The following is a 20,276-nucleotide window of genomic DNA, read 5'->3' as shown; positions in this document are numbered from 1 at the left end:
ACCCACACAGGGTACCCGGCGCGCCACTGCCGGGCCTCATGGGAAATGTAGTCTTTATTCAGAACTCTGTCACTCCGAATGTACTCCTTTTTTTTCAACACACAAAAAGTCCTCTCCTCTCCAAAGACAAGCACAGTGTGGAAAGATAATAAGGGAGTCTCTCTCTCTCTTTCTCTCACTTTCCCTCTCTCTCTCTCCCTCCTTCTTTGAGTAAATCCATGTGTGAGTTTTGGGTTGTGATAGGATGTGAACACTATGTTTGTAACTCACTTTTTTGACTTATTTAAGTGTTTAAGAAGATTCGATGAGCCATTTCGTTCTCTATCCTACCTCCTTTCCTGTCAAGATTCAAACGCCCTTATAGGGCCCCTTGGATGCAAACACATAAAATGACAATAAAATGTAAGAGTTGTATGTTAAAATATGTAAACAGTGTAAACACTGTGAGGTAAGGGTCGGGATACTAGTGAGTTAATCAATCACTCTCTCACTCCCCTCTCTCTCTCTCTCTCTCTCACTCACTCTCTGCCTCTCTCTCTCTCTGGGCTCCAGTACAACTCGTCCCGGCCGAGAGAGGAGTGGGAGATGTGGCATCCCACGCTGATAGCGGAGGCGCTGTTCGCCATCGCTAACATCTTCAGCTCGCTGCGGCTGATCTCTCTGTTCACCGCCAACTCCCACCTGGGCCCGCTGCAGATCTCCCTGGGACGCATGCTGCTGGACATCCTCAAGTTCCTCTTCATCTACTGCCTGGTGAGGGACGCACGCAGATACACGTTCATGTAGATGTAATGATAATGATAATAATAATATTAATAATATTGACGCATTTTATTTATGGGCGCCTTTCTTGACACTCAAGGTCACATTACAAAATCAAACGAGAGATATAGAGATATGAGTTGGCAAGTGATTCAAATATTCACTCATGATTGTCAATAGTTAATCGCACATTTTTATTTCTGTCCAAAATGCACTGTAAAGGCCTTTTTTCCCCCAAGTTTTTAATAATCTCATCAACATGGGAGCGGATCAAATATGCTTGCTTTACGCAAAGATATAAGTATATTTTTTTATTGGAAATCAAGTAAGAAGAGAAACACAATGCAGTGTGTCCACACCGCTTTTCCAGCATGAACACAAACCAGAGGACTCACAATACAGGGACCCGCACGGATCAAGCATTCACCAACAGAATCACAAAATAAAACAATGATGAGAGAGATGCTTCATGATTTAAAGACCCACATTCATTTTTCTGCTTCCAAGGAAGTTCACAAATGTCATTGAGTTTGACAGCCCGAGTTACTGTTAATCAACAGACGCGTGTACTTTTCATTCATTATTGATTGGGATTTATTTGAGCAGCTTTGCGCACACAAGTGGATCAATGAATCATTGGGGAAAATGTAATGAGCTGACAATTCAAATATTAAACAACATAAATACCCAGTTTGCAAAGAGAGTGCATACAGTTTCAAGCCTTCCCTCACAAGCTCAGCCCGGAGATCTAGCTACAACTTAAAGCGTTGTTATAAAGTGTACGATTCAAGAACAACGTTCACATCAAACTATGTGACATGGAAGTACATTTGCTGTCTGTTGTCTTTATCGCCCAGCCCTAATATACACATAAATATATTGATTTATTTTGGACGCATGCTGTTGACAACCTCAGGTTTCTCATATATATATTGAAATATAGACATACTGTACAAATAGTGATCTAGACATAGAGATACAAGAGATATAGATATATATAGAGAGAGATATAGCGATTCATATTGACAAACAGAACTGCAAATTTAGGGATTCGAGGTTGAATGGTGTCTGTCTCTCTCCCTCTCTCTCCCTCCCTCTCTTTTTTTCTCCTGCTTTCATGCTATGTCTGTCTCTCTCTCTCTATGTCTCTGTGTCTCTCTCTCTCTCTCTCTCTCTCTCTCTCTCTCTCTCTCTCTCTCTCTCTCTCGGTCAGGTGTTGCTGGCGTTTGCCAACGGTCTGAACCAGCTGTACTTCTACTATGAAACCAAAGCCTCTGAAGAGCCAAACAACTGTAAAGGCATCCGCTGTGAGAGGCAGAACAACGCCTTCTCCACGTACGTATGCACACACACACACGCACGCACGCACGCACGCACGCACGCACGCACGCACACACACACACACACACACACACACACACACACACACACACACACACACACACACACACACACACACACACACACACACACACACACACACATACACACACACACACACACACACACACACACACACACATACGCACACGCACACGCATCCACACGCACACACATACATACATACATACATACATACATACATAAATGCACGCGCACACACACACACACACACACACACACACACACACACACACACACACACACACACACACACACACACATATGGTCTCAGCTGAAGGAGGTATTTGATGATGGTGGTGATTTTGTAACCAAGGCCGTCCTGTAGGGTACATATTGATCAGCCTTCCAGTTTGTTTAGATAATAGTCGTATTGATCCCAGATCAATACTAGTACAGTAGGGGGTGTGGATGGGTCAAATAGTGATGACGCAGCATGGGCTATGCCACGAATCGAAATAACAGAATGACCACTGTATTAATAATATCCTCAGTTTGTTCGTAATTATTGTAATCACACAGTACTGATACTACCAATGTGTATGGAAATACTGCAGTATACATAGATGGATGTAGAAGGTGTACTGTAGTAGTAAATGGAGTACAGCATGAGACCACAGGCTACTGTCTGTACCTCTGTGGTACTATATATATATATATAGCGGTATATAGCGGGGATGGGCAGGAGTACCCAGGCGCTTGATTCGGACGTCATCATTGACCGAAAGTGTCTACGGGGAAATCAATGGAGTTTTGCAGTAATGCAGGTTGCAATGGGATGTTGATCGATACGGTGAATAACTCGTAAAAGTGCTCTGATGAAATCGATCGATTAATTGAATGCTCGGTTATGCGACGCAAAGCGCTGTGTGTTCGCTGCTCAATCTTCTGGCGTTATTAAGAAACATCTATCAAGGCTTGGAAGCAGACCAGAAGCAGACGCTAAGCAGCTTGTTCGCTAACAGTGTGCGGTATTTTTACATTTATAAGAAAATTTGAATACTGAATAAATTATGCATATCTCTTTTACTTTTCATCCCTAGTTTACTTTACATCCATAGCTCTCAGAATGCCTTTTTTTTGTACCATAAACCATACCAGCACACAATCAACAGAAAAAAAAGGAGTACACCGCTAACAATTTTGGCTCACGACAAAAAAACAACAACAACATGACAACAACAAAAACTTTACTGACAAGCCAGCTCCATCACAGACGGCAGCCTTCGGGCCGCCGACCGCAGAACAAATAGTTGTATTAACGTGGATATCTTTTATTTATTCGGCGGAATATAAATAACAGATGGAGAGCACGTATATATGCAATCACATCACACCGCTGCCTTCGCACGCAACGGTCTCAGATAAATATCGACGGGCATGACTATATAGGCGGACGCAACGCGGCACGACCAACGGGGGGGGGGGTGTTGTGGAGGAGAGGATGGATGGATGGATGGAGCGGTAGAGCGAGAGAACAGAGAGGAAGGGAGGGGGGGGGGGGAGGGGGAGAGCTCTGACATAATGAAGAGAATGATGTGCATGCTGGGTAATATTATTCAGCCGCTGATGGGGAAGTATAAACAACATACTCATTCATCATCCCCTTTCCCTTCGCTCTCGCTCCGACTCTGCGTCTGTATCACCGCCTCTCTCTCTCTCTCTCTCCCTCTGCGTCGGTGTCAGACCCTCAGTCTCTCTCTCTCTCTCCTCCTTATCTCTCTCTCTCTGTCCTTCTCTCACCCTTCTCTCTTTCCAATTCTCTCTCTCTTTCTCTCTCTCTCTTTCTCTGTCTCTCTCTTTCTCGCCCTCTGTGTCTCTCTCTCTTCCCCCTTCTCTCTCTCTCCCCATTCTCCCCCTTCTCACTCTCTCTCTCTCCCCCTTCTTTCTCTCTCTTTCTCTGTCTCTCCCCCTTCTTTCTCTCTCTCTCTTTCTCTGTGTCTCTCTCTCTCTTTCTCTCTCTCTCTCTCTCTCTCTCTCTCTCTCTCTCTTCTCTCTCTCTCTCTCTCTCTCTCTCTCCCCCTTCTTTCTCTCTCTCTCTCTCTCTCTCTCTCTCTCTCTCTCTCTCTCTCTCTGCCTCTCTCTCTCTCTCTCTCTCTCTCACCTCACCCCTCCTCTGCGGTGTGTGTTGGGGACACGGGGACCAATGGAGGTCGTTGAATTTTTGATGAGCCCAGCGATGTCTGTCGTCACCAGCTACGACACATCTGAAGGGAGGGAGCGGGGCAGGGGGGCTCGGTGTATTTGTACACCATGAAATATTCATCAACACAAAGGCCTAGGCTCATTGTACGGTGTGTGTGTGTGTGTGCGTGTGCGTGTGGCTGGGAGTGTGTGTGACTGCGTGTGTGTGTGTGTGTGTGATTGTGTGTGTGTGTGTGTGTGTGGCGGGACGTGTGTGTGACTGTGTGTGTGTGTGTGTGTGTGTGTGTGTCGCTGTGTGTGTGTGTGTGTCTGCGTGTGTCTGTGTGTGTGTGTGTGGCTGGGCCTGTGTGTGGCTGGGCCTGTGTGTGGCTGGGCCTGTGTGTCTCTGTGTGTGTGTGTGTGTGTGATTGTGTGTATGTGGCTGGGCATGTGTGAGACTGTGTGTGTGTGTGTGTGTTTGTGCATGTGTTAGAAACTACTTTTCGGGCCAATACAGAAGGGGGGGTGAAAAGATGAATGGATGAATGTTACGAACAGACGAAGAGAGACGCTTAATTAATTGTTACAGGACTAGTTTCACTCCTTTATCTCTGCTTCCTCCCTCCCTTCATTCTCCTCCCTTTATTATCGGTGTGTGTGTGTATGTGAGAGAGAGAGGGGGGGGGGGGGGGAGGGAGAGAGAGGGGGAGATAATGGGTGATTGGTGTGTTACAGCCTGATAGATAAATTGTGTTGTAAGCGGGGTTTGTATCAGAGAGAGAGAGAGAGTGATGGAGGGACGGAGGGCGAGAGGGGGAGCTGGAGATGGAAAGAGAGACAGGCACGCAAACACAAAACAACCCAGAGACTGATGGCTGGCCCTTCACACATCAATGTTTATAAGAGGGGGCAGCAGTGAGAGATGGAGAGAGAAAGAGGAGGGAGGTGGGCGAGAGACTCTGAAACACATACAGTGCGAGAGAGAGTAGTCATGAATGTTGATGCGGGCTCGCACGGCCCCGCAGGCTGATAAAGAGTGCGTCGACTACAGTCATCAATCAGACATGTTTGTGGGCCAACCTGCGCCGCGCTCCACTTCCGCCACGGCACTACATTACCCACGATGCATTGTGTCGTGTAGGGGGTCAAAGGTACAAAGATAATCATCTTGTCTGCTCACCCGGTTTGACCTCCATATCGGGGGGGGGGGGGTCAATGAATAAAGTTGATGTTGGTACTGTGCCCCCCCCCCACCCTAAGGTTGTTCGAGACCCTCCAGTCGCTGTTCTGGTCCATCTTCGGCCTGCTCAACCTCTACGTGACCAACGTGAAGGCGCGCCACGAGTTCACCGAGTTCGTGGGCGCCACCATGTTCGGGACGTACAACGTCATCTCCCTGGTGGTGCTGCTCAACATGCTCATCGCCATGATGAACAACTCCTACCAGCTCATCGCCGTGAGCCCCCCCCCCCCCCCCACGCACCGCCACCCACACACACACACACACACACACACACACCGAGACCGAGACCCCGACCCACTCACTGCCCGCCACGCACAAACGCTTCCCTCGCACACACACTCAGAACCGCTGGCCTTCAGCTTGGTCTGGCTCTCATTGGGTTCTGTTTGATTATACATGACGTTTAACACACACACACACACACACACACACACACACACAGATACACACACACGCTTTCCCATCGTCGCTGACGGACAGCAGTACATAGTGTACTATACTATAGTTTGATTAATGATTCATTGTTGTACCTTTATTGTGCTACCAGTATGCTACACTATGCTATGCTACAGTAACTATAGCATAGTGTAGTGCAGCATACTGGGAGCATAGTGTAGCATACCATATGCTATGCTATAGTAGCTTAGTAACTATAGTAACTAAAGCATAGCATAGTGTAGCACACTGGGAGCAACACAAGGTACAATAATTAACCATTCATCGACATTAGTTCATGCAGTAATAAGCATTAACTAGCAATTTACTAACAGTTAGTAAACAGTGAATTAAACAGTTCATTGATGGTCTGGTAATCATTTACTAATGGTGTTCTAGTTAACTAAGGTACTGGTGTTCATGTTAATGCAGGGATTAATTTTACATTATTAAATAGGGTTAACTTACCCTAACCCCGTCAAATAATGTTTAAATGAATACCTGAGACATGAACGGCATTAGTAAATGATTACTTGGCCATCAGTTAACTGTGAGTTAATTGTTAGTTAATTGTTAGTTAATGCTTATTACTGCATTAAATAATGTTAATTTCTCATTATCATACCCTTATAGAGTGTTAACAGCATGCCATAGTGTAGCATAGCACAGCATTTTATAATGTACTATAGCGTAGAACATTGTAGCATAGCATAGCATTCCATAGTGAACTATAGTGTTGCATAGTGTAGCGCAGTATAGCACAACATAGTGTAACGCACCACGGTGTAGTGCATTACCAGCCTGGCTATTGACAGACCAAGCTCAATCGTAGACTGCACGTTGGTCTGGGGAGGCGGCTGTCATTTTCTTCAGCACAAGAGGCGTGATCAACGGGCGCAGTTCAAATGACTCTACGCAATTGGCTGGTTGCCATCGCTTCCCTGTTGTCATTGTGTTAAACCAGCCAATAGCGCGCCAGGGGGGGAAGCCAGCTTGGTGATTCGCTCCCGCAAAAGCGTATCGGAAAGAGAAAGAAATGTATTGGTCCTCTCCAGACCGTGCTGCAGGGCGAATTCAAATCGCCGGCAGAACGGGCCGGGGGTACCCAGTCTAGTGCATTACACTATGTTGTGCTATCCTACACTTCACTATGCTGTCCCATAGTGCACTCACCTATGGTGTTTGCTACACTATGCTACGAGACATTATACTATGCTACACTATGCTACGAGACATTATTCTATGCTACACTATGCTACGAGCCATTATACTATGCTATGCTACACTATGCTACGAGATATTATTCTATGCTACACTATGCTACGAGCCATTATACTATGCTACACTATGCTACACTATGCTACGAGACATTATACTATGCTACACTATGCTACGAGCCATTATACTATGCTACACTATGCTACACTATGCTACGAGCCATTATACTATGCTACACTATGCTACACTATGCTACGAGCCATTATACTATGCTACACTATGCTACACTATGCTACGAGCCATTATACTATGCTACACTATGCTACACTATGCTACGAGACATTATTCTATGCTACACTATGCTACGAGCCATTATACTATGCTACACTATGCTACACTATGCTACGAGACATTATTCTATGCTACACTATGCTATGAGACATTATACTATGCTACACTATGCTACGAGACATTATACTATGCTATGCTATGCTATGCTACACTATGCTACGAGACATTATACTATGCTATGCTATGCTATGCTACACTATGCTACGAGACATTATACTATGCTACACTATGCTACGAGACATTATACTATGCTATGCTATGCTATGCTATGCTATGCTATGCTACACTATGCTACGTTCTAACATGCTCTGCTTGTGGGTGCAGGACCATGCAGACATTGAGTGGAAGTTTGCCCGCACCAAGCTGTGGATGAGCTACTTTGACGAGGGGGGCACGCTGCCCCCTCCCTTCAACATCATCCCCAGCCCCAAGTCGGTGTGGTACCTGCTCACCTGGCTACACCACCGCCTCTGGGCCCGCAGGCACGCCCCCAACGGAGACTCCCACAAGTGTGGCAACCTGAGGGAGTTCACGGTAGGTCAGGTGTACGCGCACGCACGCATGCGAACACGCACGCACGCACGTGCATTAAAACACGCACGCACGCAACCATGCACATGCACACACACATACAATCATGCACATACATGCATGCACGTACGCACTCATGCACACACGCACGCACGCACACACGCACGCACGCACGCACGCACGCACGCACGTACACACACACACACACACTGTACATACATACATACATACATACATACATACATACATACATACATATATACATACATACATACATACATACATACATACATACATACATACATACATACATACATACATACATACATACCAGTGGCGGCTGGTGGTTTTTAAAGTGAGGGAGGAAGGACTGCGCGCTTGGTTGCCATTGGCCTGCTTGCACTGTTAGTGGCGTATGGTGGCATAAGAATGTGAGACTCAAGTTGTTTCAGGGTGTTTTGGTGAACTACAAAATAGCAGGGAGGGATAATTATGTGAATACAATTGATACAAATCCACTAGTGGCAGCATTGTACTTTGAAAGCTGGTAGGCAGCATGTCTTGGACTAGGGCAGAAGGAAAGGATGCAAAGCCAATTAGTCAAATCAGGCCTACTCTTGATTTGTAAAACTAAATAAAATTAAAACTGCGCGCAGTGATGAACGGGACCTCGCGCCGGCTTGCAGCCGCCACTACGAGGTCACGTTCATCACTGCGCGCAGTTTTAAAAAAAAATCGCGCCGGCTTGCGGCCGCGTCACGTGCCGTCGTAACATGTGTGCTGGCAAGATGTGCACATGTTAGGACCGCACGTGACGCAGCCGCAAGCCGGCACGAGGTCCCGTTCATCACTGCGCGCAGTTTTAAAAAAGCGCAGTTAAAAAAAAAATTCGCAAATTTATGTAATCTGTAGAAGCAGAGGTGCCCTGTGGTGTCCTACTGATTGTTTTGACATTAACATGTAAGACCACATTTAACTGAATTACATGTTGTAACAACTTTAACTAACATTATTAACCCTACATCAATGATCCGATAAATTCCCTAGGAGGAGTTAGTTGAAATACAAGGCGAAAAAGTGAAAGTATTCCATTCAAAATGGCCAACTTTGACAGCACGCCACGGCCATGCCCTTCAATGTACAGTCACAAATAGCACGATTTTGTTTCAGCACCACTTCATGACTGTACTGACCAATTTTGAAGCAGATCCGATAAATTCCCTAGGAGGAGTTAGTTTAATACAAGGCGACGGATTTCAAAAATGGCCAACTTTGACGGCACGCCACGGACACGCCCTTCAACATACAGTCACAAATAGCACGATTTTGGTTCAGCACCACTTCATGACTGTACTGACCAATTGTGAAGCAGATGCGATAAATTCCCTAGGAGGAGTTCGTTCAAATACAATGCGAAAAAGTGAAATTCCATTCAAAATGGCCAACTTTGACATCACGCCACGGACACGCCCTTCAACGTACAGTCCCAAATAGCATGATTTTGGTTCAGCACCACTTCATGACTGTACTGACCAAATTTGAAGCAGATCCGATAAATTCCCTAGGAGGAGTTAGTTCAAATACAATGCGACGGAATTCAAAAATGGCCAACTTTGACAGCATGCCACGGACACGCCCTTCAACGTACAGTCACAAATAGCACGATTTTGGTTTAGCACCACTTCATGACTGTACTGACCAATTTTGAAGCAAATCCGATAAATTCCCTAGGAGGAGTTCATTCAAATACAAGGCAAAAAAGTGAAAAAAATTCAAAATGGCCGCCAAAAGTGAAAATTAGAAATGCAAATAGCCGACTTCCTGTGGAGTTTGGAGCATGGGTCCAAGAGGCTTTTCTGTAGGTATGGGCACATTGTACGTGAATACTGAGTTTCATACATATTGGTGAAATGTGACGTAGGGGCTGCATTTTAAAGTTCCTGTAGGGGGCGCTACAAAAAATAGAAACACGAATTTTGGTATGTGAGCTATCGGCATCAGTTTACACGTGTCCTGTGAATTTCATATTCATAACTATTACGGTGTCCGCAGAGTGATTTTGAGCCTCTGGCGGCCATGTTGTTTTTTAAATCGACTTAATTTTAATTGAGCAGTTAGAACTTTGGTACCTAACGGCCATTGAGTTGGTCGCGCTCAAATCAAACATTGCGTCTATGAACTGTGGCTATTTTAGTAACAGGCCACGCCCATTTCGAAGCCACGCCCCATTTGAAAAAATGTTGAAGTAATCTTGTTCAGAATTTGATTCTGAACAACTTTAGTAGAGAGGTCCAACACCATAGGAGTACAATTAATGTAGATATGTGTAATTTACTATTTTTGGGGTGAAAAACACACCGCTTTTTGAACTCAATGGCTCATGGGTACTTTGAAATTTATCCTACAGACTAATCCTTATGTCAGATTGAAGATAATGGGCCATAGATGATATGTGCCAAAGGATTTTTGTCAAAGTCGAAAAACCTGGGATTCTTGGGGAATTTACTGTTTTTAACTAAATTCAAAATGGCGGGAAATCTGGCTACCGGAAGTGCTAAGTTATTATCTGCAAATTTGTTCATTATGAGGATTTGCATATGTGTGCAAAGTTTCATGAGTTTAGGTCCAACCGGTGACGAGTTATGCTTGTGCAAACGTTGAAATTTTGGCATAGTTGGTATAGCGCCACCTAGGGGCGAATGTGAATTTGAGGGCTAGAATATCAAATTTTTCACCAGTCCCACAAAATGTGCCAAATAAAAATGAGTTTTCGAATATGTGCAGGGGGGGAAAAATGCAGTCGAAGATGAGGTAAAATAATAAGAAGAAGAATTAAAACTGCGCGCAGTGATGAACGGGACCTCGTAACATGTGCGCTTTTTTAAAACTGCGCGCAGTGATGAACGGGACCTCGTAACATGTGCGCTGCCACGAGGTCCCGTTCATCACTGCGCGCAGTTTTAATTTTAATTTTTAGCGAATTCATGTAATCTGTAGAAGCAGATGAGATACATTCCCTAGGAGGAGTTTGTTGAAATACAAGGCGAAAAAGTGAAAAAATTCCATGAAAAACGGCCAACTTTGAAGGCACGCCACGGACACACCCTTCAACGTACAGTCACAAATAACACGGCGTTGGTTGAGCCCCATTTTTTGACTGTACTGACTAATTGTGAAGCAGATCCGATAAATTCCCTAGGAGGAGTTCGTTCAAGTACAAGGCGAAAAAAGCGAAAATAAGAGCACGGAATTCAAAACGGCCAAATTTGTAGGCACACCACGGACACGCCCTTCAACGTACAGTCACAAATAACACGGCGTTGGTTGAGCCCCATTTTTTGACTGTACTGACCAATCGTGAAGCAGATCCGATAAATTCCCTAGGAGGAGTTCGTTGAAATACAAGGCGAAAAAGGGAAATTTGCCGGTAAAAGTGCAAATTAAAAAAGAGAACAGCCGACTTCCGGTGGGTTTTGGGGCATGGTTCCAAGAGGCTTTTCTGTAGGTATTGTCATGTTGTACGGGCCTACCGAGTTTCATACATATTGGTGAAACGTGGCGCAGGGGCTGGTTTTTAAAGATCCTGTAGGGGGCGCTACAAACATGACAAACACGAATTTTGGTATGTGAGCTACAGGCACCAGTTTACACGTGTCCTGTGAATTTCATATTCATAACTATTACAGTCTCTGCAGAGTGATTTACCCTCCTCTGGCGGCCATGTTGTTTTTCCAATCGACGTAATTTGATTTCAGCAGTTAGAACTTTGGTCCCTAAAGGCCACTGAGTTGGTCCCGCTCAAATCAAACATTGCGTCTATGAACTGTGGCTATTTTAGTAACAGGCCACGCCCATTTTGAAGCCACGCCCCATAATTATTTTTTTTTACTCTATCTTGTTCAGAATTTGATTCTGAACAACTTTTGTATCTGGGTCAACATCATAGGAGTGAAAGTTGATGTTGATATGAGCAATTAACTTTTGAGTAATTTTTAACCACACCCATTTTAGAACTCAAAGGCTCATGGGAGCTTTAAACTTTATTGTACAGACTAATCCTTATGGCAGATTGAAGATAATGGGCCATAGATGATATGTGCCAAAGGATTTTTGTCAAAGTCGAAAAACCTGGGATCCTTGGGGAATTTGCTGTTTTTAACAAAATTCAAAATGGCGGAAAATCTGGCAACCCGGAAATTTTCAGTTCAAGAGACTTTTTTGTTCATCATGAGGATTTGCATGTGTGTGCAAAGTTTCATGAGTGTAGGTCAAACCGGAGACGCGTGCTGCTAGTGCAAAGTTTGCACTTTTGAACAGTTGGTATAGCGCCACCTTGGGGCCAATGTGAATTTGACGGCTAGAATATCAAATTTTTCACCAGTCCCCACAAATGTCCAAAATAAAAATGAGTTTTCGTATATGTTCAGGGGGGGAAAAATGCAGTCAAAGAGGCTTAAAAATAAGAATAAGAAAAAGCGGACCAATAACAATAGGGACCTTGCAGGTTCTGCTCGGTCCCTAATAATTAAAACTGCGTGCAGTGATGAACGGGACCTCGTAACATGTGCGCTTTTTTAAAACTGCGCGCATTGATGAACGGGACCTCGTAACGTGCGCTTTTTCAAAACTGCGCGCAGTGATGAACGGGACCTCGTAACATGTGCGCTGCCACGAGGTCCCGTTCATCACTGCGCGCAGTTTTAATTTTAATTTTTTGCAAATTCATGTAATCTGTAGAAGCAGATGAGATACATTCCCTAGGAGGAGTTTGTTGAAATACAAGGCGAAAAAGTGAAAAAATTCCATTCAAAATGGCCAACTTTGACGGCGCGCCACGGACACACCCTTCAACGTACAGTCACAAATAACACGGCGTTGGTTGAGCCCCATTTTTTGACTGTACTGACCAATTGTGAAGCAGATCTGATAAATTCCCTAGGAGGAGTTCGTTCAAGTACAAGGCGAAAAAAGCGAAAATAAGAGCACGGAATTCAAAACGGCCAACTTTGAAGGCACGCCACGGACACGCCCTTCAACGTACAGTCACAAATAACACGGCGTTGGTTGAGCCCCATTTTTTGACTGTACTGAGCAATTGTGAAGCAGATCCGATAAATTCCCTAGGAGGAGTTCGTTGAAATACAAGGCGAAAAAGTCAAATTTGCCGGTAAAAAAGTGAAATTTGCCGGTAAAAGTGCAAATTTAAAAAGAAAACAGCCGACTTCCGGTGGGTTTTGGGGCATGGGTCCAAGAGGCTTTTCTGTAGGTATTGTGATGTTGTACGTGCCTACCGAGTTTCATACATATTGGTGAAACGTGGCGCAGGGGCTGGTTTTTAAAGTTCCTGTAGGGGGCGCTACAAACATGACAACCAGGATTTTTGGTATGTGAGCTACAGGCACCAGTCTACACGTGTCCTGTGAATTTCATATTCATAACTATTACGGTCTCCGCAGAGTGATTTTGAGCCTCTGGCGGCCATGTTGTTTTTCCAATCGACGTCATTTTACTTGAGCAGTTAGAACTTTGGTCCCCAAAGGCCACTGAGTTGGTCCCGCTCAAATCAAACATTGAGTCTATGAACTGTGGCTATTTTAGTAACAGGCCACGCCCATTTTGAAGCCACACCCCATAAAAAAATTTTTTTACTCTATCTTGTTCAGAATTTGATTCTGAACAACTTTTGTATCTGGGTCAACATCATAGGAGTGAAAGTTGATGTTGATATGAGCAATTAAAGATTTTAGCGTTTTTAACCACACACCTTTTGGCTCATGGGTGCTTTAAACTTTATTGTACAGACTAATCCTTATGGCAGATTGAAGATAATGGGCCATAGATGATATGTGCCAAAGGATTTTTGTCAAAGTCGAAAAACCTGGGATCCTTAGGCAATTTGCTGTTTTTAACAAAATTCAAAATGGCGGAAAATCTGGCAACCCGGAAATTTTCAGTTGGAGAGACTTTTTTGTTCATCATGAGGATTTGCATGTGTGTGCAAAGTTTCATGAGTGTAGGTGAAACTGGTAACGCGTGCTGCTCGTGCAAAGTTTGCACTTTTGAACAGTTGGTATAGCGCCACCTTGGGGCCAATGTGAAGTTGACGGCTAGAATATCTAAGTTACAGCAGTCCCCACAAATGTACCAAATAAAAATGACTTTTCGTATATGTTCAGGGGGGGAAAAATGCAGTCGAAGACGAAGGAAAAGAATAATAACGAGGTCCCGTTCATCACTGCGCGCAGTTTTAAAAAAAAATCGCGCCGGCTTGCGGCCGCGTCACGTGCCGTCGTAACATGTGTGCTGGCAAGATGTGCACATGTTAGGACCGCACGTGACGCAGCCGCAAGCCGGCACGAGGTCCCGTTCATCACTGCGCGCATTTTTAAAAAAGCGCAGTTTTAAAAAAAATTCGCAAATTTATGTAATCTGTAGAAGCAGAGGTGCCCTGTGGTGTCCTACTGATTGTTTTGACATTAACATGTAAGACCACATTTAACTGAATTACATGTTGTAACAACTTTAACTAACATTATTAACCCTACATCAATGATCCAATAAATTCCCTAGGAGGAGTTCGTTGAAATACAAGGCGAAAAAGTGAAAGAATTCCATTCAAAATGGCCAACTTTGACGGCATGCCATGGACACGCCCTTCAACGTACAGTCACAAATAACACGGCGTTGGTTGAGCACCATTTTTTGACTGTACTGACTAATTGTGAAGCAGATCCGATAAATACCCTAGGAGGAGTTCGTTCAAATACAAGGGGAAAAAAGCGAAAATAAGACCACGGAATTCAAAACAGCCAAATTTGACGGCACGCCACGGACACGCCCTTCAACGTACAGTCACAAATAACACGGCGTTGGTTGAGCTCCATGTCATGACTGTACTGACTTATTGTGAAGCAGATGCGATAAATTCCCTAGGAGGAGTTCGTTCAAATACAATGCGAAAAAGTGAAATTCCATTCAAAATTGCCAACTTTGACGGCACGCCACGGACACGCCCTTCAACGTACAGTCACAAATAGCACGATTTTGGTTCAGCACCATTTCATGACTGTACTGACCAATTTTGAAGCAGATGCGATAAATTCCCTAGGAGGAGTTAGTTCAAATACAAGGCGACGGAATTCCAAAATGGCCAACTTTGACGGCACGCCACGGACACGCCCTTCAACGTACAGTCACAAATAGCACGGCGTTGGTTCGGCACCATTTATTGACTGTACTGACCAATTTTTAAGCAGATTCGATAAATTCCCTAGGAGGAGTTCATTCAAATACATGGCAAAAAAGTGAATTTTTTTTCAAAATGGCCGCCGAGAGTGAAAATAAAAAATGCAAATAGCCGACGTCCTGTGGGGTTTGGAGCATGGGTCCAAGAGGCTTTTCTGTAGGTATTGGCACGTTATACGTGCCTACCGATTTTCATACATATTGGTGAAACGTGGCGCAGGGGCTGCTTTTTAAAGTTCCTGTAGGGGGCGCTACAAAAAATAGAAACACGAATTTTGGTATGTGAGCTAGAGGCACCAGTTTACACGTGTCCTGTGAATTTCATATTCATAACTATTACGGTCTCCGCAGAGTGATTTTGAGCCTCTGGCGGCCATGTTGTATTTTAAATCGACTGAATTTTTGGTGAGCAGTTAGAACTTTGGTACCTAATGGCCATTGAGTTGGTCCCGCTCAAATCAAACATTGCGTCTATGAACTGTGGCGATTTTAGTGTCAGGCCACGCCCATTTCGATGCCACGCCCCATTTGAAAAATTGTTGACTTATTCTTGTTCAGAATTTGATTCTGAACAACTTTACTAGAGAGGTCCAACACCATAGGAGTCCAATTAATGTAGATATGTGCAATTTACTATTTTTGGGGTGAAAAACACACCCCTTTTTGAACTCAATGGCTCATGGGTACTTTGAAATTTATCCTACAGACTAATCCTTATGTCAGATTGAAGATAATGGGCGATAGATGATATGTGCGAAAGGAATTTTGTCAAAGTCGAAAAACCTGGGATCCTTGGGGAATTTACTGTTTTTAACTAAATTCAAAATGGCGGGAAATCTGGCTACCGGAAGTGCTAAGTTAGTATCTGCAAATTTGTTCAGCATGAGGATTTGCATATGTGTGCAAAGTTTCATGAGTTTAGGTCCAACCGGTGACGAGTTATGCTTGTGCAAACGTTGAAATTTTGGCATAGTTGGTATAGCGCCACCTAGGGGCGAATGTGAATTTGAGGGCTAGAATATCAAATTTTTCACCAGTCCCACAAAATGTGCCAAATAAAAATGAGTTTTCGAATATGTGCAGGGGGGGAAAAATGCAGTCGAAGATGAGGGAAAATAATAAGAAGAAGAATTTTAAAACTGCGCGCAGTGATGAACGGGACCTCGTAACATGTGCGCTTTTTTAAAACTGCGCGCAGTGATGAACGGGACCTCGTAACATGTGCGCTTTTTTAAAACTGCGCGCAGTGATGAACGGGACCTCGTAACATGTGCGCTTTTTTAAAACTGCGCGCAGTGATGAACGGGACCTCGTAACATGTGCGCTTTTTTAAAACTGCGCGCAGTGATGAACGGGACCTCGTAACATGTGCGCTTTTTTAAAACTGCGCGCAGTGATGAACGGGACCTCGTAACATGTGCGCTTTTTTAAAACTGCGCGCAGTGATGAACGGGACCTCGTAACATGTGCGCTTTTTTAAAACTGCGCGCAGTGATGAACGGGACCTCGTAACATGTGCGCTTTTTTAAAACTGCGCGCAGTGATGAACGGGACCTCGTAACATGTGCGCTTTTTTAAAACTGCGCGCAGTGATGAACGGGACCTCGTAACATGTGCGCTTTTTTAAAACTGCGCGCAGTGATGAACGGGACCTCGTAACATGTGCGCTTTTTTAAAACTGCGCGCAGTGATGAACGGGACCTCGTAACATGTGCGCTGCCACGAGGTCCCGTTCATCACTGCGCGCAGTTTTAATTTTAATTTTTAGCGAATTCATGTAATCTGTAGAAGCAGATGAGATACATTCCCTAGGAGGAGTTTGTTGAAATACAAGGCGAAAAAGTGAAAAAATTCCATGAAAAACGGCCAACTTTGAAGGCACGCCACGGACACACCCTTCAACGTACAGTCACAAATAACACGGCGTTGGTTGAGCTCCATTTTTTGACTGTACTGAGCAATTGTGAAGCAGATCTGATAAATTCCCTAGGAGGAGTTCGTTAAAGTACAAGGCGAAAAAAGCGAAAATAAGACCACCGAATTCAAAACGGCCAATTTGAAGGCACGCCACGGACACGGCCATCAACGTACAGTCACAAATAACACGGCGTTGGTTGAGCCCCATTTTCTGACTGTACTGACCAATTGTGAAGCAGATCCGATAAATTCCCTAGGAGGAGTTCGTTGAAATACAAGGCGAAAAAGTGAAATTTGCCGGTAAAAGTGCAAATTAAAAAAGAGAACAGCCGACTTCCGGTGGGTTTTGGGGCATGGTTCCAAGAGGCTTTTCTGTAGGTATTGTCATGTTGTACGGGCCTACCGAGTTTCATACATATTGGTGAAACGTGACGCAGGGGCTGGTTTTTAAAGTTCCTGTAGGGGGCGCTACGAACATGACAACCACGATTTTTGGTATGTGAGCTACAGGCAACAGTCTACACGTGTCCTGTGAATTTCATATTCATAACTATGACGGTCTCCGCAGTGTGATTTACCCTCCTCTGGCGGCCATGTTGTTTTTCCAATCGACGTAATTTGATTTGAGCAGTTAGAACTTTGGTTCCCAAAGGCCACTGAGTTGGTCCCGCTCAAATCAAACATTGCGTCTATGAACTGTGGCTATTTTAGTAACAGGCCACGCCCATTTTCAAGCCACGCCCCATAATTTTTTTTTTTTACTCTATCTTGTTCAGAATTTGATTCTGAACAACTTTTGTATCTGGGTCAACATCATAGGAGTGAAAGTTGATGTTGATATGAGCAATTAACTTTTGAGTAATTTTTAACCACACCCATTTTAGAACTCAAAGGCTCATGGGAGCTTTAAACTTTATTGTACAGACTAATCCTTATGTCAGATTGAAGATAATGGGCCATAGATGATATGTGCCAAAGGATTTTTGTCAAAGTGGAAAAACCTGGGATCCTTGGGGAATTTGCTGTTTTTAACATAATTCAAAATGGCGGAAAATCTGGCAACCCGGAAATGTTCAGTTCAAGAGACTTTTTTGTTCATCATGAGGATTTGCATTTGTGTGCAAAGTTTCATGAGTGTAGGTCAAACCGGTGACGCGTGCTGCTAGTGCGAAGTTTGCACTTTTGAACAGTTGGTATAGCGCCACCTTGGGGCAAATGTGAATTTGACGGCTAGAATATCAAATTTTTCACCAGTCCCCACAAATGCACCAAGTAAAATTTGCTTTTCGTATATGTTCAGGGGGGGAAAAATGCAGTCAAAGAGGCCTAAAAAAAAGAATAATAATAATAATTAAAACTGCGCGCAGTGATGAACGGGACCTCGTCACATGTGCGCTTTTTTAAAACTGCGCGCAGTGATGAACGGGACCTCGTAACATGTGCGCTGCCACGAGGTCCCGTTCATCACTGCGCGCAGTTTTAATTTTAATTTTTAGCGAATTCATGTAATCTGTAGAAGCAGATGAGATACATTCCCTAGGAGGAGTTTTTTGAAATACAAGGCGAAAAAGTGAAAAAATTCCATGAAAAATGGCCAACTTTGAAGGCACGCCACGGACACACCCTTCAACGTACAGTCACAAATAACACGGCGTTGGTTGAGCCCCATTCTTTGACTGTACTGACCAATTGTGAAGAAGATCCGATAAATTCCGTAGGAGGAGTTCGTTCAAATACAAGGCGAAAAAAGCGAAAATAAGAGCACGGAATTCAAAACGGCCAACTTTGAAGGCACGCCACGGACACGCCCTTCAACGTACAGTCACAAATAACACGGCGTTGGTTGAGCCCCATTTTTTGACTGTACTGACCAATCGTGAAGCAGATCCGATAAATTCCCTAGGAGGAGTTCATTCAAATACAAGGCGAAAAAGTGAAATTTGCCGCCGAGAGTGCAAATGAAAAAAAGAAAATTTCCGACTTCCGGTAGGGTTTGGGGCATGGTTCCAAGAGGCTTTTCTGTAGGTATTGGCATCTTGTACGTGCATACCGAGTTTCATACATATTGGTGAAACGTGGCGCAGGGGCTGCTTTTTAAAGTTCCTGTAGGGGGCGCTGAAAACACGACAACCACTATTTTTGGTATGTGAGCTACAGGCACCACTCTACACGTGTCCTGTGAATTTCATATTAATAACTATTACGGTCTCCGCAGTGTGATTTACCCTCCTCTGGCGGCCATGTTGTTTTTCCAATCGACGTCATTTTACTTGAGCAGTTAGAACTTTGGTCCCCAAAGGCCACTGAGTTGGTCCCGCTCAAATCAAACATTTCGTCTATGAACTGTGGCTATTTTAGTAACAGGCCACGCCCATTTTGAAGCCACGCCCCATAATTTTTTTTTTTTACTGTATCTTGTTCAGAATTTGATTCTGAATAACTTTTGTATCTGGATCAACATCATAGGAGTGAAAGTTGATGTTGATATGAGCAATTAAAGATTTTAGCGTTTTTAACCACACACCTTTTGGCTCATGGGAGCTTGAAACTTTATTGTACAGACTAATCCTTATGTCAGATTGAAGATAATGGGCCATATATTATATCTGCCAAAGGATTTTTGTCAAAGTCGAAAAACCTGGGATCCTTGGGGAATTTGCTGTTTTTAACATAATTCAAAATGGCGGAAAATCTGGCAACCCGGAAATTTTCAGTTCAAGAGACTTTTTTGTTCATCATGAGGATTTTCATGTGTGTGCAAAGTTTCATGAGTGTAACTCAAACCGGTGACGCGTGCTGCTTGTGCAAAGTTTGCACTTTAGAACAGTTGGTATAGCGCCACCTTGGGGCCAATGTGAATTTTACGGCTAGAATATCAAATTTTACAGCACTCCCCACAAATGCACCAAATAAAAATGAGTTTTCGTATATTTTCAGGGGGGGAAAAATGCAGTCGAAGTGGCTAAAAAGAATAATAAGAAAAAGCGGACCAAAAACAATAGGGACCTTGCCAGTTTGGCTCGGTCCCTAATTAAAACTGCGCGCAGTG

At 44.0% G+C, this 20,276-nt stretch overlaps 1 protein-coding gene across 1 annotated transcript in view; it reads left to right on the top strand.

Moving 5' to 3' along the window:
* Positions 1–20,276, top strand: part of trpc5a (transient receptor potential cation channel, subfamily C, member 5a) — a gene marked incomplete at both ends in the record, with an annotated part of 38,104 nt that overhangs the window by 2,118 nt on the left and 15,710 nt on the right. Inside the window, 4 exon segments of the mRNA XM_084487458.1 lie at positions 553–753; positions 1,976–2,097; positions 5,548–5,743; positions 7,859–8,068. Of these exon segments, the coding sequence (XP_084343584.1) occupies positions 553–753; positions 1,976–2,097; positions 5,548–5,743; positions 7,859–8,068 (729 nt within the window).

Source organism: Micromesistius poutassou (assembly GCF_964030765.1).
Source record: "Micromesistius poutassou genome assembly, chromosome: 23".
NCBI classification, from domain to species: domain Eukaryota; kingdom Metazoa; phylum Chordata; class Actinopteri; order Gadiformes; family Gadidae; genus Micromesistius; species Micromesistius poutassou.
This window is presented reverse-complemented; position numbering and strand designations above follow the sequence as displayed.